Source organism: Pseudophryne corroboree, chromosome 3, assembly GCF_028390025.1.
Source record: "Pseudophryne corroboree isolate aPseCor3 chromosome 3, aPseCor3.hap2, whole genome shotgun sequence".
Taxonomy (NCBI): Eukaryota; Metazoa; Chordata; class Amphibia; order Anura; family Myobatrachidae; genus Pseudophryne; species Pseudophryne corroboree.
This window is the reverse complement of record NC_086446.1, coordinates 316,464,831-316,488,149: the sequence shown is the minus strand read 5'-3', so window position 1 is coordinate 316,488,149 and position 23,319 is coordinate 316,464,831. Positions and strand designations below refer to the sequence as shown.

The 23,319-nt window shown below is 45.6% G+C and overlaps 1 protein-coding gene across 2 annotated transcripts in view; it reads left to right on the top strand.

Annotated features, from left to right (window-relative positions):
* The window catches only part of CD79B (CD79b molecule), a 168,536-nt gene that overhangs the window by 106,766 nt on the left and 38,451 nt on the right, over positions 1-23,319 (top strand). For both annotated transcript variants that reach the window (XM_063959464.1, XM_063959463.1), the window contains one exon: positions 11,683-11,967. In XM_063959464.1, the coding sequence (XP_063815534.1) occupies positions 11,683-11,967 (285 nt within the window). The remainder of the gene's footprint in view (positions 1-11,682; positions 11,968-23,319) is intronic.

Here is a 23,319-nt window from a genome sequence, read left to right as displayed (position 1 = left end):
AAGCAGGACACACAATCTTGTTGGGAGCATATAAGACAAACAGAGCCTCTGTTTTCCGTATCTGAGCTGTAATAGCGACATCAATTTTCAAAGCTCTGACCACATCAAGAGACTTTTAACACAGTGAAGGTGTCAGTAGCCACTGGCACCACAATAGGTTGGTTTATATGGAAAGACGAAACCACCTTCGGAAGAAATTGCTGACGAGTTCTTAACTCTGCCCTATCTTCATGGAAGATCAGGTAAGGGCTCTTGTGAGACAAGGCCCCCAACTCAGACACCCGCCTTGCGGATGCCAAGGCCAACAGCATGACCACTTTACAAGTGAGAAACTTCAATTCTATCTCCTGTAGAGGTTCAAACCAATCCGATTGAAGGAACTGCAACACCACATTAAGGTCCCATGGTGCCACCGAAGGCACAAATGGAGGCTGGATGTGCAGCACCACTTTCACGAACGTCTGAACTTCTGGAAGGGAGGCCAATTGTTTTTGAAAGAAAACTGATAAGGCCGAAACCTGGACCTTGATTGAACCCAATTTTAGGCCCGCATCCACAACCGCCTGCAGAAAATGGAGAAAGCGTCCCTACTGAGGGGTATATGCAATTGCGGTGGAATTCGACCGTTTTTGGATTTGACACATTTCGACAGGCGAAATCCTCCCACTGGGACCCGAAATATTCAATAAATAACGGATTCGACAGTTCCGCTGTTAAAAAACGGACCAATTGACGAATAGTGGGCGGCCTGGATTCGACTTCATGGACGGCACAAAAGTGTTCAATAAATCCTGAAAAAAATGCGTGGGGTTCCCCCTCCTAAGCATAACCAGCCTCGGGCTCTTTGAGCCGGTCCTGGTTGTAAAAATACCGGGGGGGGGGGGGGAAATGACAGGGGGTCCCCCGTATTTTAACAACCAGCACCGGGCTCTGCGCCGGGTCCTGGTGCCAAAAATACGGGGGACAACAGACGTAGGCGTTCCCCGTATTTTTAACACCAGCACCGGGCTCCACTAGCCAGAGAGATAATGCCACAGCTGGGGGACACTTTTATATTTGTCTCTGCGGCCGTGGCATTAAATCCCCAGCTAGTCATCCCGAGGCTGTCCCCGCCATCCAAGGGCGGCGAGTGGGGGGCTGATAGCCTTTTGTGACAAAAAATAATATTGTTTTTTGTAGCAGAACTACAAGTCCCAGCAAGCCTCCCCCGCAAGCTGGTACTTGGAGAACCACAAGTACTAGCATGCGGGAGGGAAACGGGCCCGCTAGTACCTGTAGTTCTACTACAAAAAATATACCCAAATAAAAACAATACACACACACCGTGATAGTACAACTTTATTACATACATGCACACCAACATACATACATACATACTTACCTATGTTGACACGAAGAGTCGGTCCCCTTCTCCACGTAGAATCCACGGGGTACCTGTAAATAAAATTATACTCACAACAATCCAGTGTAGATCGGTCCTCTTGTTTGTAATCCACGTACTTGGAAAAATAAAAAAACGAAAAACACGATCCATGCACTGAAAGGGGTCCCATGTTTACACATGGGACCCCTTTATCAGACTGGCGGGACCCCCCGTGACTGCTGTCAAAGAGGGTCCCTTCAGCCAATCAGGGAGCGCCACGTCATGGCACTCTCCTGATTGGCTGTGCGCGTCTGAGCTGTCAGTCAGGCCGCGCACTCGAGATACAATGTAGCGCATAGGATTATATCCAACGGTGGAAACTTAGCGGTCAGCGGTAGACCGCAAGGTTATGTTGGGCTGAAGGGACCCTCTTTGACAGCAGTCACGGGGGGTCCCGCCAGTCGGGGAAAGGGGTCCCATGTGTAAACATGGGACCCCTTTCAGTGCGTGGATCGTGTTTTTCGTTTTGTTATTTTGCCAAGTACGTGGATTACAAACAGAAGAGGACCGATCTACACTGGATTGTTGTGAGTATCATTTTATTTACAGGTACCCCGTGGATTCTACATGGAGAAGGGGACCGACTCTTCGTGTCAACATAGGTAAGTATGTATGTACTGTATGTATGTTGGTGTGCATGTATGTAATAAAGTTGTACTATCACGGTGTGTGTGTGTGTATTGTCTTTATTTGGGTATTTTCTTGTAGTAGAACTACAGCTACCAGCGGGCCCGTTTCCCCCCCACGCATGCTGGTACTTGTGGTTCTCCAAGCACCAGCTTGCGGGGGAGGCTTGCTGGGACTTGTAGTTCTGCTACAAAAAACAATATTTTTTTTGGTCACAAAAGGCTATCAGCCCCCCTTGGATGGGGGGGGGGGCAGCCTTGGGCTTCACCCCTGGCCCTTGGGTGGCTGGAGGGGGGGACCCCTTGATTTAAGGGGTGACTAGTTGGGGATTTAATGCCACGGCCGCAGGGACCAATATAAAAGTGTCCCCCGGCTGTGGCATTATCTCTCTGGCTAGTGGAGCCCGGTGCTGGTGTTAAAAATACGGGGGACCCCTACGTCTTTTATCCCCCGTATTTTTGGCACCAGGCGCAGAGCCCGGTGCTGGTTGTTAAAATACGGGGGAACCCCTGTCATTTCCCCCCCGTATTTTTATAACCAGGACCGGCTCAAAGAGCCCGAGGCTGGTTATGCTTAGTAGGGGGGACCCCACGCATTTTTTTTTTCAGGATTTTTAACCATTTCACACCCTTTCCAACTGAAAAACATGCACTGATCTCTCCATATTATTGTAGTTAGTAAAAAAATATTCTTTTAAAAAATCGATTGAATAATACTTGTGGCTCCTAAATAGACAAACCAAGTAGATAATCCCTTCAAATATAAATAGATATGCTATTCGCAATAAAAAAAAGCACCAAAAAATACATGTTTTAAAAAAAAATTATTAGATCACGACAGAAAAATGAGGCGGAATGAAATTGACGAAATGACTGTCGAAAACCACTGTTGTCGAATCTACATACTTCAATTGAATATACTTTTGTCGAAAACCCGCATTTTAACATTGCAGACATGTCGAATTGAAAAAAATGTCGAATTGCCAAAAGTCGAAAATGAAACGGCAGGTTTTTTGTCAAAAAGTACTGTATTGAATTGTCGAATCAAATTAGACAGGTTTTTTGTGTCGAAAATGACCCGTTTTTCGTCATTTTTGGCAATTCGACCGCAATTGCATATACCCCTGAAATTCTTCCGTAGCAGCCTTCTTGGATTCACACCAAGACACATACTTTCGCCAAATACGGTGGTAATGTCTAGACGTTACTCCTTTCCTAGCCTGAATAAGAGTGGGGATTACTTCTTTGGGAATACCCTTTCGGGCTAGGATCCTGCGCTCAACAGCCATGCCGTCAAATGTAGCCGCAGTAAGTCTTGATACACGCATGGCCCCTGCTGTAGCAGGTCCTCGCGAAGAGGAAGAGGCCGAGGATCTTCTATGAGCAACTCATGAAGATCTGGATACCAAGCCCTCCTTGGCCAGTCTGGGACAATGAGGATCGCTCGAACCCTTGTTCTTCTTATGAGCTTGAGAACTTTTGGTATTAGTGGAAGTGGAGGGAAGACATACACCGACTGAAAACCCACTGGGACACCAGTGCATACACTGCTATTGCTTGAGGGTCTCTCGACCTGGAACAATATCTCTGAAGCTTCTTGTTGAGATTAGACACCATCATGTCTACTTGAGGAACTCCCCAAAGACTTGTCACCTCTGCGAAGACTTCTTGGTGGAGGCCCCACTCTCCTCGATGGAGATCGTGTCTGCTGAGGAAGTCTGCTTCCCAGTTGTCCACTCCCGGAATGAAAATTGCCGATAGAGCTTTTGAATGTCTTTCTGCCCAGAGGAGGATCTTTGTCACCTCTGCCATCGCTGCTCTGCTTTTCGTTCCGCCCTGACAGTTTATGTACGCTACTGCTGTTACAATGGGGGTAATTCCAAGTTGATCGCAGCAGGAATTTTGTTTACAGTTGGGCAAAACCATGTGCACTGCAGGAGAGGCAGATTTAACATGTGCAGAGAGAGTTAGATTTGGGTGTGGTGTGTTCAATCTGCAATCTAATTTGCAGTGTAAAAATAAAGCAGCCAGTATTTACCCTGCACAGAAATAAAATAACCCACCCAAATCTAACTCTTTCTGCACATGTTATATCTGCCTCCCCTGCAGTGCACATGGTTTTGCCCAACTGCTAACAAAATTCCTGCTGCGATCAATTTGGAATTACCCCCATTGTCCGACTGGATCTGCATGGGTTAATCTTGAAGATGTACCGCTTGTAGAAGGCTGTTGTAAATGGCTCTCAATTCCAGAACGTTTATGTGAAGACAGGTTTCCTGACTTGACCATTTTCCTTGGAAGCTTTTTCCCTGTGTGACTGCTCTCCAACCTCGGAGACTTGCATCCGTGGTTACTAGGACCCAGTCCTGAATCCCGAACCTGTGTCCCTCTAGTAGATGAGAACTGTGTAGCCAACACAGGAGCAAAATCCTGGCTCTGGAGGACAGGATTATCTTCTGGTGCATGTGTAGGTGGGATCCGGACCACTTGTCCAACAGGTCCCACTGGAATACTCTGGCATGGAATCGGCCAAACTGTATGGCCTCGTAGGCCGCTACCATCTTTCCCAACAACCAAATGCATTGATGGATCGACACTGTTGTTGGTTTCAAAATTTGTTTGACCATTCTCTGGATTTCCAGAGCCTTTTCTACTTGAAGAAATACCCTCTGTACTTCTGTGTCCAGTATCATCCCCAGAAAGGACAATCTTGTTGTCGGTTCCATCTGCGACTTTGGAAAATTCATATACATCCAGGGGCTCTGCCTCAGTGTTTGAACCCAGTATACTGTGTGTACATCCAGGGGCTGGTGTGTCCCATCAGTCCAGGGGTGTTCTGTCTGTTGTATATGACAAGCGGTGATCTGTCCATATACATCATGGGGCTCTGCCCCAGTGTTAAAACCCAGTATACTGTGTATACATCCAGGGGCTAGTGTGTCTTATCAGTATAAGTCCAGGGGTACTCTGTCTGTAGTCTAGTGTATCCGACTAGGGATGCTCTGTACACCTAGAGGTGATCTGTCCATGCATCCAGGGGCTCTGCCCCAGTGTAAAATTAAAATAATAAAATCTAACAAACCTAAAATATAATTATAAAAAACATTTTTTTTTGTTTGTTTGTGCTGTACCCCAGTGTACTACACAATTTTTATTTAATTTTCATAAGTTCTGTCATACTGCCGGTCAGACCGCAGTATATTATTTTGTACTCATACATGTATTGTGCGACACTGTTGGTGAAATTAAACCAGTGTTTGATTACGATTTCTGACTCATATTTTCATATTCAGACACGTATTGTGTGACACTGGTGCAGGTGCTGCCACCAGTCATGACGATACAAGTCCGTCAACGTCATCCACTAAGGCCGATGCCCAGGGTCATAGAGGGGTTAAGTCAGGGCATGTAAAATCATAGAAGCAATTTAATTTTACAGTAGTAAAGAAAAAACATCAAAAGGAAAGATAGCTGTAGACGCAGTAGGATAAACACTGCATTCAGAATCGTGAAACATTCTTGAGGAACTTTTAGAGGTGTCCACGTCAGCTATGTGTGAGTCTGACACTTCTCACACTGTCCTCATAGAGAAGCCTCTTTCACCTCCTATCACCATTTCTGCACCATCTGCACATGTGAGGAACAGTATAAGGTGGTTACAGTCGTTAGGTCGACACAACTTAGGTCGACATGCATTAGGTCGACATGGCCTTTGGGGTACCCATCACTTTACGGAGGAAACAAAAAACAGTCAAAAACCTCATGTCGACCTAGTACATGTCGACCTAACGGCAATGTCGACCTTCAGGGGCCGACCTAATGATTGTTGACCTAAGATGGGTCGACCCAACGACCCATACAAGTAAAGATGGTGATGATGAGGACATAATAGAAATTGAGAATTGGTGTGTGGATGTGGGACAGGATGAGGGGGATATGTGTGTACTATCTGACAATGAGGATGTTGATGTTGTTTGTGCAAGTTAGCCACCAGTGGCTGCAGTTTTTGACTGATAAAAAGAAAGCCATTGTGATGCCTGGGCATAAGACCAAAAAAGACACCTCTTGGGTGTGGGATTATTTTTCCCCAAATCCTGACAATATTTGTGAAGTCATCCCCACCGTGACCTCCTGCCTTCTAAAACAGCTGTGGCCAACCTGTGGCTCTTTCTTTATTCAAATGTGGCTCCCGACACGCTAAGTCACGTGACCACAACAGATCCGGAAACCGCTGCAATCTAGCCAGACATGCAGCAGCACTAAGGGGACTGAGAACTGAGGGTGCCAGATACTAAAGGTGAGACACACAGAAGACACACAAGGGGCAGCTGCAATGGCATGAGTTGGGTTGAGGGGGCTAAATTGACACATTGGCTGGAATGACAGAAGGGGGAGCTGGTTGGAGTGACACATGGGGGAGCTGGCTGGAGTGACATAGGAGGGTGCTAGCAGGAGTGACACATAGGGCAGCTGGCTGGAGTGACACAGCAGGGTGCTGGCTGAAGTGTATTATGCGAGTCTGGCTTCTTCAATATATTTCGTGTGGATCTGTCTTTTTTTTTTTAATTCTTTTATGTAGAAGAGGCTTTTTCAATGTATTTTATGTTGGATCTGTCTTTAAAGATTTATTTTATGGGGTTCTTGTTTTTTAAATGTATTTTATACCAGGGGAAAGGCCTAGTAGGCCCAGGGCCACACCCCATTTTTATATGCACGCCTTCACCTCAATGTCGGCTCTTTGACGTACCTAACATGATTTTTTGTCTCTTTGTCCTTGACTAGTTGGCCACCCCTGTTCTAAAAGATAAGACATACCTCCTATCTTTTGATATATGTTTTATGAAAAATAAAACCTCTTATACAAATATATATATATATATATATATATATATATATATATATATATATAAAAGATAGTGGGAGTACGGCGCCACAGGTATATGTGGGTAGATTATAAATTAGGATTGTAAAATACTATAGTAGAGACACTCCTTTAGGGATATAAGGTGTCAGCTGGCCCCTAAGAAGTTAGGCAGTGATAAGCTGCCTTGCAATTAAGAGTGAAAACAGGGATAGGGGTATTAGCGACCAACAGTGTCTAGTAAAATTAAATAGGTATGAAGAATTTGGCAGGATACATTTTTATATAAAAAAGCTGAAGTATATTTATTTCTACACAAAATACTAAAACAGGATGGGCTAAAAACATAAGTTATTGTGGAGGCTACACATTAGTAAAAACTAGGGTAACACACAATAAAATACCATGATAAAAAAAAGGATATATATAATGAGTAAAAAAGCCACTAAAAGCATAAAACTTCTAAGATAAGAAAAAGTTTGCTTATCTTAAAAATGGAGGGTCAATTGAGGTAGGGTCAATTGAGGTACGTCCAACGCGTTTCGTCCATCAGACTTCATCAAGGGATCCTTGTGGTGTGTTCAATCTGATATCTAAATTGCTGTGTAAAAATAAAGCAGCCAGTATTTACTCTGCACAAAAACAAAATAACCCACCCAAATCTAATTCTCTTTACAAATGTTATATCTGGCCCCCCTGCAGTGCACATGGGGGGTAATTCTGAGTTGATCACAGCAGAAATTCTGTTAGCAACTGGGCAAAACCATGTGCAGATATAACATGTGCAGAGAGAGTTAGATTTGGGTGTGGTGAGTTCAATCTGCAATCTAATTTGCAGTGTAAAAATAAAGCAGCCAATATTACCCTGCACAGAAACAAAATAACCCACCCAAATCTAACTCTCTCTGCAAATGTTATATCTGCCACACCTGCAGTGCACATGGTTTTGCCCAGTTGCTAACAGAATTCCTGCTGCGATCAACTTGGAATTACCCCCATGGTTTTGCCCAACTGCTAACAAGTTTGCTGCTGCGATCAGATCTGAATTACCCCCAATATTGTAAACCGTGGGGTAGTCAAAATTAATTGGAAACGACTGGAAATGAATGTTGAGGTTAATACTACTGTCGGAACAAAAACAGGCCCAAATTCTGTGATTTTAGCTGTTCTTAGTATTAATACAGATCCAAAACCTACAAAGGAGGTTTGGAAAAACCAATACAGATCCAAAACCCAAGATTTGGGCCAGTACACATCTCTACTTTAAACTAGACATTAAACTAGAGCCGTAACTACACTTTTTGCTGCCCTGTACCAGAAAGAGAATAGGTGCCCCCCCCCCCCCCCCCTTTCCATTTTTCCAGTACAGCAAGGTGCATGCCTCACAGGGAAAGGGGGCATGACATTTATACATACATTTATAGAACAATGCAAGAAAATGGATTTGGACACAATCCTCTTTATACCACAATCATGCACTCAGAGAGCTTGCCATCATACAGCCACAATATCCCTCATTAATTAACACATTTCAATATACTGCCACACCCAGGACTCAAACCCACAACCTGCTGCATCCCAGCCAATCACCCCACCCACCAAAACTTGATCCTGCATAAAAACTATATAAAGCTACCTGTACCCCATAAAAAAATAACTAGCACCATAATCGAGCAGTTCCATGCAGTGTGCAGCTGCACATCCAATCTCTTGAAGCCACACACTACATAGATTTGCCCAGCCGAAACGCTGTTCAAATAGTTAAAACTCTCCAGCTTGGAATTCACTAGCTTTCTATGCATGGGCAGATAGCTCAATGAATAGAGTTTTTGACTGCAATGCCATAGGCAACGGGTTCGAATCCTGGGCACATCAGCATCCAAAAATGTAATAAAGGACAGTGCGACTGAACAACAAAGAGTTATCAAGTCAAGTCCATGAACGCTGTATAGGTATTAGGAGACAGGGGTGGTCAGGGGATGCTGGGCTTCAAAAAAGGGGAAGTTGCAAGTGAAAATAATTGGATAATTTATAATTGACAAGTGTGCCAATAGTACCCCCTACCCTGCAGCGCTATGCGCAGAGCACACTCCGCACACACCTAGTTACAGCCCTGCATCAAACTGCATTAACCTCTTCAGTGGCGGGTGTTTTTTTTAAATACACACCTCCTATGGTGTGTTTTTAAAATCATGTCGTGCAGGAGGGCGATCGCCTGCGGTGGAATACCTGCGGGCATCGCCAGCATCATAAACAATTATTCTATACACCTAAAAAAAACGACATTTATAAAATACACACCTCCTATAGTGTTTTTAAATACATGAAAGTGCATGGGTTAAAAGTGCAAGGGGGGGTGAGCAAGTGCAAGGGAGGGTGAGCAGGCGGGGATCGGCCGTGTCAGCACTGATTCCCGGCCGCATAGCGGCGCCCGGGAAACAGCATAAGCCATTACACTGTTAAGCACGCCCCCCCCCCCCCCCCCCCCCCACCCGGCTAATAGGAGTCTGGGGGGTGGGCTTAACTCCGTAATAGCTTATGCTGATTCCCGGGCACCGTCACGCTGCGCAGCTATCCCCGGGGAATCAATTAGCAGAATGGCCGGAAATCTTCTGGGGTAGCCAGCGCGGACGTCGCTGGCTAACCCAGAAGATTTACGGGCATACCACTGAAGGGGTTAAAGAAGGGGACTCCTCTGTTTTTAGATTGCCAAAGATGGGGGAAATTTAATTTTTGTGCACTGTTTTAGTGATTGTCTGGTAATAATAACTGCTAAATGGGCACATACTTTGGAAGAGGAGACTTCACTCTTTGAAATGAGTGGCCCCATACAGGTTTGGTTCTATATAGGGGACATGAAGTCACATAATGTGACCTCACCCCTCTACGGAAAACATAATATTTACATGGTGCAGGGGACTATAATGCAGTGCTATCAGTATTGCAGGGCAATATTATCTGGTGATCACCAGACAATAGTTACTCGGGGGTTGTTGCTATGAAACAGGGCTGACACATTACTGGAAGCCAGGCTGCTGGAAATCTAGACGGCACTGACCTTGGAGGAGCAATTCAATTCTAGCAGCAAGTAAGGTAGGAAGCAAGTACCCTCCCCTGTGCCCCCCCCCCCCCCCCTCTTCCCCCTGTTAGAATGGTGCACCCCTGTGGAGCTTGAGGGGGCATTTTTTGCTTTAAAAAAAATAAATCATTGTGTGGAGGCGTGGGCATGCCCACTTTTTAGGTCACGCCCCCATTCTATTACCTGGGCCCAGCATGGCTTTCTATAGGCTTTATGTAATGTAATAGCAGCCACTGGCACAATCTTGCTATTGTTTGGTGGTCATGGGGATGTTTAGTGTACTGAATGGCAGTCACTAGGTTGCTGTATGTACTCTATGATGGTCAATAGGATGCTTGTTTAGCAGTCACTGGGATGCCATCAGTACTTTTTGTCATTAACGCGGTTATTCTCTGTAATGAATGGTGGTCATTAAGACGCTACCTGTATTGTTTAGCAGATAAACGGTTTCTTTCTGTGCTGTATGGCAGTCATGTCGTTGCTCTATGTACTGTATTTTGATCACATGGATGCTCTTTGCACTGTATGGCACTTACATGGATGCTCTCAGTACTGAATACAGGGGGTCATTCCGAGTTGATCGCTAGCTGCTGTTGTTCGCTGCGTAGCGATCAGTGTAAGAAACGGCTAATCTGCGCATGCGTAGGCACTGCAATGCGCACGAGCGTTGTACGGGTACAAAGTCCAAGGAGATTGACATGAAGTGGGCGTTTCTGGGTGTCAACTGATCGTTTTCAGGGAGTGCTTAGAAAAACGCAGGCATGGCAGAAAAAACGCAGGCGTGGCTGGGCGGGTGTGTGACATCAAAAGCCGTCCCTCCGTCATTAGAATCAACGCACACGAAGAGTAACTACAGGGCTGGTCTTGATTTGCACAAAAAGATTTTGCAGGCGCTCTGCTGCACAAGCGTTTGCACTTCTGCAAAGCGAAAATACACTCCCCAGTGGGCGGCGACAATGCGTTTGCATGGCTGCTAAAAACTGCTAGCGAGCGGTCAACTCGGAATGACCCCCACAGTCACTTGGATGCTTAGTATTGTATGGGGATCATTTGGATGCTCTCTGTATTGTGGCTAGAGCTATAGGTTTGCTAACTGGCTATATTTGTGTTTTGCCCGCCTATATGTGGTCACTTCCAGAATTTATCCAGGCACACTTTACGTTACAAATCTGCCCCTGTCTGTAAAGATAAACCATGCATTTATTTAGGGTGAAGGAGAGGCTGAAGGTATTTTTTGTAGAACCTAAAATAACAAAGTCGTCTTCACTAAAATAGTCACTAACAGCATTCACAAATACTTAAGTAAAACGTTCCCATACTCTGGGGAGAACATTTTAATTGACACTGACATATAATGATGCAACACTTAATAATTATATTCTGTGTTTTTAGCAGCAGGATTTAAATAGCTGCTTTGAATTCCTCTGCAAAAGCACTGAATGATAAATAAATATGGTCTTTAAATAATTCACGTTTTCCCATTTACATAATCTGTATAATATTCTATTTTCTGAAGAAACTAGCCAAATTACCTCTGTCAAGATTCTAATTATATTTATATGTATTGCTGATTTTTTTTTTTTTTTTTTAAGTTATGGAAAAATAACTTTGTTTTACTTGGTGAAGGGAAAGGTCTGGATTAAACATTTGTAGTAACTAGGTTTTCTGCTGGTTTCATATTTTTTGTTTTCAGATCTAATGCTACATGACCCTCGCTTTGTTGCTGTGAGAAAAGGCTGGAATATAAGCATTGAATGCAGAAACAAGAATGCCCTAGAGAACAGCAGTTTCTCATGGAGTCTCACACATTCAAATGGTTCAGTCACCAATTGCTTACCAGATTCTTACATATCAATGCATGAAAACTACCTGATACTTACCAAGATCCAGAAACACCACAGTGGCACCTACTTCTGTAAATTTAATACAAGTGAAGGAGAGAAGACATCACCCTGTGGAACTGAGCTGGTAGTGGTGGGTAAGTATTATGGAAATATCAGCATAGGTCATTGGTGATATTATATGGCTGACTGTTACAATAATATAGATTAGAAAATATACAAAATGTGCACATTAACATGCCACACGCACATAGCAATTACAGTATCTGTTCACACAAACATGGTCAAAGGCTAGAAGATAAGTCACAAGGTCAAGCTTACAGACAACTGACTCCCTTGCCAGCTCCTGGCTGCAACAGAGCTATGGTTAGAGTTAGCATTGGGCATTGTGAGTGGATATGCCAGAAATTAGAAACACCCACATCCCAATCATGCTATTTATTGGGAAAATAAGAAGTTGGTAAAGGCAAAGGGCCTATTTTTTAATAATTTTTGTTTCTTAAAATTATGTAGAAGCACCATAATTAAATGAATTGTTGTTAGTTCGCAGGAGTAGTCTTCTAAAATGTACAAGACTCCTCCGATATGCAGGAGAGGTAATGCGAAGAGACCGGTATTACAGGTTGAGTATCCCATATCCAAATATTCCGAAATACGGAATATTCCGAAATACGGACTTTTTTGAGCGAGAGTGAGATAGTGAAACCTTTGTTTTTTGATGGCTCAGTGTACACAAACTTTGTTTAATACGCAAACTTATTAAAAATATTGTATTAACTGACCTCTAGGCTGTGTGTATAAGGTGTATATGAAACATAAATGAATTGTGTGAATGTAGACACACTTTGTTTAATGCACAAAGTTATAAAAAAAATATTGGCTAAAATTACCTTCAGGCTGTGTGTATAAGGTGTATATGTAACATAAATGCATTCTGTGCTTAGACTTGGGTCCCATCACCATGATATCTCATTATGGTATGCAATTATTCCGAAATACGGAAAAATCCCATATCCAAAATACCTCTGGTCCCAAGCATTTTGGATAAGGGATACTCAACCTGTATCACTACCGCTGTCCCTGTGGGTTACAGATCGTACATAGAAGGGGGAATTTAGTTTACAATGAAAAAGTCTCTCACGATGCAGACTGTTAGGGTACGGGTCATTGGGTCGACAGTCATTAGGTCGACATGTACTAGGTCGACAGGTGAAAAGGCCGACATGAGTTCTGGGATTTTTTTTGCGTTGTTTTCTTCGTAAAGTGACGGGGAACCCCAATTAGTGCACTGGTTCGCTCGCCATGGTTTGGGCAAGGTTACCGTTCCAATCGTAGTCCATGTGGATCATTAAGTATGGAAAAGAAGAAAAAAAAGAAAAAAGAAAAACAAATGTGAAACACTCATGTCGACCTTTTGACCTGTCGACCTAGTACATGTAGACATAATGACCATGTTGACCTAAGCTGTGTCGACTTAACAACCGTATCCCAACTGTTAATAATCACAGCATTGCCGTGTTGCCTTTTTGCTTCCATAATATAATCATGTGTCAAGCACATCATCCACCCCCACTCCCTTGTCAACTGGTTTCAATATAATACTAAGGTCTTTTATAAAAGTCTCAAAATGGCCCCTCTTTCTCGCTGTCCCTAAAGCTGAATACATACTAGACCAGTGATTTTCAAAATTTTTCAACTCACGGCACACAGAACAAGATTTTAAATTGCCAAGGCACACCATCAGTCCCCTATGGGAAAAAACACAGACACATTGTACTCCATAAGCAAAAAAAAACCCAAAACACACACATTGGCCACCACAGGGAAAAAAACACATATTGAGCCCCATAGGAACAAAATACACACGCTGTCCCCGACAGTAATTGCAGCAGACATTGGCCCCCTCAATAGTCACTGCACATATTGGCCCCCACACTAGTCACAGCACACATTGGGCCTAATTCAGGCCTGATCGCTAGGGTGTTTTTTGCATCCCTGCGATCAGGTAGTCGCCACCTACAGGGGGAGTGGGAAATCGCTGTGCAGAGGTGCGATCGCATGTGCAGGAGAGCTAGGTTTGTGCAGTCTCTGCACAGACCAGGACTTACTCTTCCAGTGAGATGATCAGGGCCGGAGCGGACGTCAGAAACCCTCCCTTCAAACGCCTGGTCCCTCCTGCATTTCTCTGGACCAGAGGCGTAACTAGGGTAGGGTGAGTGGGGCACGTGCCCTGGGCACCTTGGCAGGCCCAGGAGAGGGGGGGCGCCGCCGGCGGCCAGGGCATCATGCCCCACTCGCCCCCGTCACGCCGAAATGTGAGGGGAGGAGAGCGCAGTGTCTCTCCCTCCCCTCACCGCCGCTGCGTGTGTCCGGTCTCCGGCGGCGTTAGCCAATCAGAGCTTGCGGACCGGCTCCAGATTGGCTAGCGAACCGGCGCCACACAGCCTCCGGAGACCTGGAGCGGTGAGGGGAAGGAGAGGCGCTGCGCTCTCCTCCCCTCACATATCAGAGGCGAGCCACAAGCGGTGAGTGACCGGGGGGGGAAGCACAGTGGGGCATGTAACTGGCACATTGGGGCATGTATCTGGCACAGTGGGGCAATGTATCTGGCACTGTGGGGCAATGTATCTGTGTATCTGGCACTGTGGGGCAATGTATCTGGCACTGTGGGGCAATGTATCTGGCACTGTGGGGCAATGTATCTGGCACTGTGGGGCAATGTATCTGGCACTGTGGGGCAATGTATCTGGCACTGTGGGGCATTGTATCTGGCACTGTGGGGCATTGTATCTGGCACTGTGGGGCATTGTATCTGGCACTGTGGGGCAATGTATCTGGCACTGTGGGGCAATGTATCTGGCACTGAGGGGCAATGTATCTGGCACTGAGGGGCAATGTAACTGGCACTGTGGGGCATTGTATCTGGCACTGTGGGGCATGTAACTGGCACTGTGGAGCATGTATCTGGCACTGTGGGGCATTGTATCTGGCACTGTGGTGCAATGTATCTGGCACTGTGGTGCAATGTATCTGGCAATGTATCTGGCACTGTGGGGCAATGTAACTGGCACTGTGGGGCATGTATCTGGCACTGTGGGGCAATGTAACTGGCACTGTGGGGCATGTCTCTGGCACTGTGGGGCATTGTATCTGGCACTGTGGGGCAATGTATCTGGCACTGTGGGGCATGTATCTGGCACTGTGGGGCATTGTATCTGGCACTGTGGGGCAATGTAACTGGCACTGTGGGCCATTTTCAGTGGCCACACCCCTTCTGGTGCGTGACCACACCCCTTCTGGTGTGATGCCACGCCCATTTCTTCGGCGCGCGCACATGCTTCTTTTGGTGGGGTTTTTTTTTTTTTGGGGGGGGGGGGGCATTTTCCATCTTGCCCTGGGCTCTCTCAGCCTGGGAGTCTCGGATGGCCCGGGAGGGGGAGATGGAGTCGGGGAGAGAGGAGGAGCGGACTTCTGGGGAGCAGTGGACGGCCAGCGGCGGCAGTGAGTGACTGCGGCTGGGCGCATAATATTGTGAGTGGTTAAATATTGGACGAACAAAGGGTGTGGGATGGTTAAGGGGCCGTAGCCCCTTGTGTCGGTGTGAGCAGCGCACGTAGGGATGATGAATAGTAGGTGCTGTGGTTTGTGGAGTGGCGGGTGCGGGGGGAGAGGCAGCTGGGGGAGGGGGTCCGGGGGGTGCCGTGGATGGGGGAGGGGTGGTTGCGGGGGTGCTGTTTGCGGTGGATGGGGGAGGGCGGGGGTGCCGTGAGTTGGGGACGGTTGCAGGAGTGGGGGTGGTGGGGTAGGGGGTCCGGAGGTGCCGCAGGTGTGGGGGTGCCGCGGAGGGGGGAGGTATGGTGTGCCATGTATGTATGGTGTGTAGTAATGCAGTGTATGATGTATGTATGTATGCAGTGTATATGTATGTATGTGCAGTGTATGTATGTAGTGCAGAAGTTCAGTGAGTGACCGCAGCTGGGAGCTGGGCGGCCTCTCTCCACCACAGCCTGGGAGTCTCGGATGGCCGGGGAGGTGGAGATGTAGCCAGGGAGAGAGGAGCGGCGGGCGGCTGCAGTGGATTGACCGGGACTGGGTGGCCGCTCTCCGCCTGCGAGTCTCGGATGGCCGGGGAGGGGGAGATGGAGTCGGGGAGACAGAGTGGCCGTACATACAGCGGTGGCTCTGACAGGCTGAGGGGCGCCGTCCTCTTCCTCCTATTGGCCTAGCTCTGTGACTCCACCCAGCGTTAGCCACACAGTCACAGAGTGACAGATCTGGGGAATTATATAGGAGATTGGGGTCTCTCTTGGTAGCATACATGTTTCTTTGAGTGTTTGTTGTATAGAGTTACTTTTTCTTCTATATGGCAATCTAGTTTGATTTGACATATAGGATGGTCTTCGTTTCTCTATATTGTATATATTGATCTAAATATCTGTATAGACATAATACAAGCATTGGTCCGTTTGAACCAAAAAACACAGGGGAGTGCACAACAGGAAGGAGCACGGAACTCCAACTACATTTGGTATCATATTAGTATATCTTTTTTAAACCATCGCACGGTGCTACTCTATGTTTATTTCATTTCCATCTACTAAGGGCTGCAGGTTCCTCTAAAAATGACCTGGTAACAGATTCAATACATCCGTTATTGTGGGATTTTGAACTACATGATGTCTATGGACTGTTCATTCAGAGCAAAAGTGTGTATTGGTAGAAGGCACAGCACAACAGGGACATAGGGTGTCATTCAGAGTTGTTCGCTAGCAGTTTTTAGCAGCTGTGCAAACGCTATACCGCCACCCACTGGGAGTGAATTTTAGCTTAGCAGAAGTGCGAACGAAAGGATCGCAGAGCGGCTACAAAAAAAAAATTGTGCAGTTTCAGAGTAGCTCCAGACCTACTCAGCGCTTGCGATCACTTCAGGCTGTTCAGTTACGGATTTGACGTCACAAACACGCCCTGCGTTCTCCCAGCCACGCCTGCGTTTTTCCTGGCACGCCTGCGTTTTTCCGAACACTCCCTGAAAACGGTCAGTTGACACCCAGAAACGCCCACTTCATGTCAATCACTCTGCGGCGGACTTTGCGGATGAAAAGCCTCGGTAGATCTTGTGTAAAACTACATCGGCTGTTTAGATTATTAATGTTATTTGTCATCTATCATTCTGTGCCATATTACAGCACCCAAGAAGCTTAGCTGAGCGCATTTCTACTTGCTCGCAACAACATGCTCTCCACTCCCCCCCCCCCCCCCCCCCCCATACCTTGACAGTGCCGCTGGTGACCTTTTAAATCTGGCAGCACATGTAGCAGCAGCACTGCAAGACCCCAGTATGAGGAGTCGGACTAGCTGCACAGCGGTGTAACAGCGGTCAGGCAGCCAGACACAAAGGGGAGCAGAGCTGGCCGTCCACACACAGGGATATAAATATGTAAGTATGCACTGCTGCTGTCTGACCACAATAACCCCCTTCCCCCTCCTCAACGCACAGCCTAGCCACAGGATCCGACCCGCTCACACTTCTGTCTGCCTATACTGTAGCAGGACCTGTCAGCATATATTTAAATAATGCAATCCACCCAATGATGCACAGAGCGGCCGACCCATCTGTGATAATTGGGTCAACCATACACACAGAACGATGCACCAATATATCTGCAGGTACATTGTTCATTGTCTGTACTGCAGGGCCGATACAATATGTCTGTAAACGATGTTGTTCACAGACATATCGTTTATACACACCTACCGATGAGTAGACAATATATTGACCGTTCACAATTTATATAGTTTAGGGTATAATTAGCATAGCTAATTTTTCAAACACAGCCTGTAACAGGATCCGGTCTGAAGATCGACAATGTTTAGGTTGACAGTCACTAGGTCGACAGGGTTTCTAGGTCGACATGTGCTAGGTCGACAGGTCAAAAGGTTGACATGAGTTTTTCAAATTTTTTTCTTTTTTTGAACTTTTTCATACTTAACGAACCATGTAATTTTTCAAACACAGCCTGTAACAGGATCCGGTCTGAAGATCGACAATGTTTAGATCGACCACTATAGGTCGACAGTCACTAGGTCGACAGGGTTTCTAGGTCGACAGGTCAAAAGGTTGACATGAGTTTTTCAATTTTTTTTCTTTTTTGAACTTTTTCATACTTAACGAACCATGTGGACTACGATTGGAACGGTAATCTGTGCCGAGCGTAGCGAGCCATGCGAGGGGACATGGCGCACTAATTGGGGTTCCCGGTCACTCTACGGAGAAAACTACACCAAAAAGAACAACAACAATTCATGTCGACCTTTTGACCTGTCGACCTAGCACATGTCGACCTAGAAACCCTGTCAACCTATACAGTCGACCTAGACACTGTCGATTTGATGATCCACAGCCCCTGTAACATGGCAGTTAGGAGCTGATTGACTGGTATTTAGGGGTCTATTTACTAAGCCTTTGAGAGAGATTAGGTGTAGAGATAAACCAATCAGCTCCTGACATTTTTCAAACACAACCTGTAACATGGCACTTAGGAGCTGATTGGCTGGTACTTAATCTCCATATGGCTTATAACGCCCCTGCAATGTCTACATTTTATGTGCCGTTAAATATTTTTCATCCCAATCTCCTAATCTCATATATGCCTGTACACACAGAGCTATTTCTAGCACAGTGTGTACAGGGGTCTCATAAGGGGGGGCAACATTCGGCTGATCAGAAGTGTTTATCCAATCAGCCAAGTGATCGGAGAGCTTTAGTGTACCAATTTATCAGATATTATAAAATCATGATTATTTGTTTTCTAGTATAAGGATATATCTATCTATTTTGTATTTTTTGACCTCCTTTTATGTTTACATATTTTTTGTGCTGTTTTTATATTATTTTTATTCAGTGAAAGCTGATTATTTCATATGGACTGGTTCCTTATTTATTTTGGTTATTTGCAGCGCCAACCACATAGTGCAAAAGGAAACCGCTAAGCACATATATTACATACATCATAACATGCATGTTTATATGTGCTGGCTTGTTTCCCCAGGGATCGTCAGCGCTGTGTGTATCAGGAATCATGCAGCACCTGGGACTTAGCATAAGGTTTCACACACTCCTTCTAAGCTCGCCCCAGACTCCCATTGGCTAGTTTCACGGAGTCTAGGGGAGGGCTAATAATGAGCCCCGGGTGCCACACAGCACCTGATACACACAGCACTGTCGATCTCCGGGGAAACCAGCCAGCACATATATCACATCAAAACATGTACGTTTATATGTGCTAAGCAGTACCCCCTGCGCTATGTGGTCAGTGCTACAGCCACCGCTGGTTATTTAAACCAAATATATTGCACATTAATTAGACCCTATTTGTTCTTTACATTCTCTCAGTATAATTGTAATGTTATATCCTGGAGTTTTTTGCTCTCTTCAGTCCTGTAAAGCTCCTGTACAGTCTCTCATGGACTATACCTAATGCAGATTTGGCACAGGCTCCTCTTTTTGTGTTATATACTACGTACCAAAATTAATTATCTGTGCACTTCGATAGATAATATCCATGAAGTGCTGGGTATTATGGAAGTGTTGTGTGTTAACTTCACAGTTTGTGGACTATTCGACGTACATGAAAGAGTAGGGATCATCCTGAACCCCCAAAAAGTGGAAAATTAGATAGGATATTTTAGGAGGTGGTTAGTGACCTTAAGCAAAGTACTGAAGGCAGTTACATGGTGTCAAATTTTTTAAAACTTTTATAAATGCACAAAAAATTATCGCTGGCAGGTGTATTTCAGTGTTTATATACAAATTTGGAAAAAAGTTGTAAAAAGGACCTTTGGGGAGATGTACTGAATCAAACCTTTGAGAGACACCAAGGAGAAGCTGCCCAATCAGCGTCTAGCTTTTATCTGGAAGTCTATAAAAACATGGAAGTTAGGAGCTGATTGGCTGGTACTTTATCTCCCCCCCATGTTAATAAAGAAAGCACCTTAAGGGCCATATGCAATTGCGGTCGAATTGCCGCAAATGTCGAAAAACGGGGCATTTTCGACACAAAAAAAACAGTGCTTTTCGACAGTCATTTCGTAAATTTCAGTCCGCCTCATTTTGCTGGCGGGATCTAATCATTTTTTTAAAAAACATGTGTTTTTTTTTATTGCTAATAGCATATCTATTTATTTTAAAAGGAATTATCTACTTGGGTTTGTCTATTAGGAGCCACAAGTATTATTTAATATATTTTTTAAAAGAATATTTTTTTTTTTTACTGACTAAAATAATATGGAGAGATCAGAGCATGTTTTTCAGTGAGAAGGGGTGGGAATAGGTTAAAAATCAAGAAAAACAATGCGTTGGGTCCCCCCTCCTAAGCATAACCAGCCTCGGGCTCTTTGAGCCGGTCCTGGTTGTAAAAATACGGGGAAAAAAATTGACAGGGGATCCCCCGTATTTTAACAACCAGCACCGGGCTCTGCGTCCGTGGCATTAAATCCCCAACTAGTCACCCCTGGCCGGGGTACCCTGGAGGAGTGGGGACCCCTTAAATCAAGGGGTCCCCCCCCTCTAGCCACCCAAGGGCCAGGGGTGAAGCCCGTGGCTGTCCCCCCATCCAAGGGCGGCGGATGGGAGGCTGATAGCCAAGTGACAAAATAAAGAATATTGTTTTTTGTAGCAGAACTACAAGTCCCAGCAAGCCTCCCCCGCAAGCTGGTACTTGGAGAACCACAAGTACCAGCATGCGGGGGGAAACGGGCCCGCTGGTACCTGTAGTTCTACTGCAATTGACTTGTAGTTCTGCTACAAAAAACAATATTCTTATTTTTGACACTTGGCTATCAGCCTCCCATTCGCCACCCTTGGATGGGGGTGGGGGGGTGGGGAGGGGGTGCCTCGGGCTTCACCCCTGGCCCTTGGGTGGCTGGAGGGGGGGGGGGGGGGGGCCTTGATTTAAGGGGATCCCACTCCTCCAGGGTACCCCAGCCAGGGGTGACTAGTTAGTGATTTAATGCCAGGGCCGCAGGGACCTATATAAAAGTGTCCCTGGGCTGTGGCATTATCTCTCTGACTAGTGGAGCCAGGTGCTGGTGTGAAAAATACGGGGGACCCCTACGTGTTTTGTCCCCCGTATTTTTGTCACCAGGACCGGATGCAGAGCCCGGTGCTGGTTGTTAAAATACGGGGGATCACCTGTCATTTTCCCCCCAAAATTTTTACAACCAGTACCAGCTCAAAGAGCCCGAGGCTGGTTATTCTTAGGAGGGGGGACCCCACACAATTTTTTTCAGGGTTTTTTAAACACTTTTGTGCCGTCCATGAAGTCGAATTCAGGAGGCACACTATCGTCAATTGGTCCGTTTTTCAACAACGGGACTGTCGAATCCATTTTTTATTGAATATGTTGAATTCGGATCCCGGCGGGAGGGTGTGTGACTGTAGAATTGTGTCGAATTAAAAAACGGCCGAATTCCAGCCGGAATTCGACAGCAATTGCATATACCCCTATGTGTGCACAGAAACTGGAAGGCAGATTAGGTCTAATCTTATTGACAACTGTTTCAGCTATAAGTATTTAAAAAAACATCAGTTTTCATGTATAAAACAGTGTAAAAAGAGAGCTTCTCCTTAAATTAATGTGCATGCGCTACATTTGGACCAATAGGAAGCAATGAGGAAGTTCTGTTAGATTTGGCTGTGGATTTGAGGTTCGATTTTGGAAGGTATTTCATAAATTCAAGTTAAAATCCCTTCCAAACATAAATCCAAACATGAAAATTGAATGCACAATTGAATATTAGGAAATGTGGTGTTTTTGAAGGGATTTAGAAAATCAAGTAGAATTGATTTCAGCTGATTTTGGATTCAGAAAAATGATCTCAAAATTGAACTTATACCCAGTTTTCCTTGACAAAGATGGCTATGATGCTGATGTCAGTAACATACTCAGCAGCCTATCCACCACCAACTTTTTACTTCATGCAAAAATAAGATTTTACTCACCGGTAAATCTATTTCTCGTAGTCCAAAGTGGATGCTGGGGACTCCGTAAGGACCATGGGGAATAGCGGCTCCGCAGGAGACTGGGCACAGCTAAGATAGATTTAGGACTACCTGGTGTGCACTGGCTCCTCCCACTATGACCCTCCTCCAGACTTCAGTAAGGATACTGTGCCCGGAAGAGCTGACACAATAAGGAAGGATTTTGAATCCCGGGTAAGACTCATACTAGCCACACCAATCACACCGTATAACTCGTGATAATATACCCAGTTAACAGTATGAACACAACAGAGCCTCTCAAAAGATGGCTCAACAATAACCCTTGTAGTTAACAATAACTATATACAAGTATTGCAGACAGTCCGCACTTGGGACGGGCGCCCAGCATCCACTACGGACTACGAGAAATAGATTTACCGGTGAGCAAAATCTTATTTTCTCTGACGTCCTAGTGGATGCTGGGGACTCCGTAAGGACCATGGGGATTATACCAAAGCTCCCAAACAGGCAGGGAGAGTGCGGATGACTCTGCAGCACCGAATGAGAGAACTCAAGGTCCTCCTCAGCCAGGGTATCAAATTTGTAGAATTTTGCAAACGTGTTTGCCCCTGACCAAGTAGCAGCTCGGCAAAGTTGTAAAGCCGAGACCCCTCGGGCAGCCGCCCAAGAAGAGCCCACTTTCCTCGTGGAATGGGCTTTTACAGATTTAGGGTGCGGCAGTCCAGCCGCAGAATGTGCAAGTTGAATCGTGCTACAGATCCTGCGAGCAATCGTCTGCTTAGAAGCAGGAGCACCCAGCTTGTTGGGTGCATACAGGATAAATAGCGAGTCAGTCTTCCTGACTCCAGCTGTCCTGGAAACATATACTTTTCAGGGCCCTGACTACGTCCAGTAACTTGGAATCCTCCAAGTCCCAAGTAGCCGCAGGCACCACAATAGGTTGGTTCACATGAAAAACTGATACCACCCTAGGAAGGAATTGGGAACGAGTCCTCAATTTCGCCTCTCTCATATAAAATACAGAAAAGGGCTTTTGTCAATTCTGATACACGCCTGGCCGACGCCAAGGCCCACAGAATGACCACTTTCCACGTGAGGTATTATAGCTCCACGGATTTAAGTGGCTCAACCCAATGCGACTTCAGGAAATCCAACACCACGTTGAGATCCCACGGTGCCACTGGAGGCACAAACGGGGGCTGACTATGCAGCCCTCCCTTAACAAAAGTCTGAACTTCAGGCAGTGAAGCCAGTTCCATTTTGGAAGAAAATCGATAGAGCCGAAATCTGGACCTCAATGGAACCCAATTGTAGGCCCATAGTCACCTCTGACTGTAGGAAGTGCAGAAATCGACCTAGCTGAAATTTCTCCTTTGGGGCCTTCCTGGCCTCACAGTACGCAACATATTTCCGCCATATGCGGTGATAATGGTTAGCGTTCACTTCTTTCCTAGCTTTAAATAGCGTAGGGATAACTTCCTCCGGAATT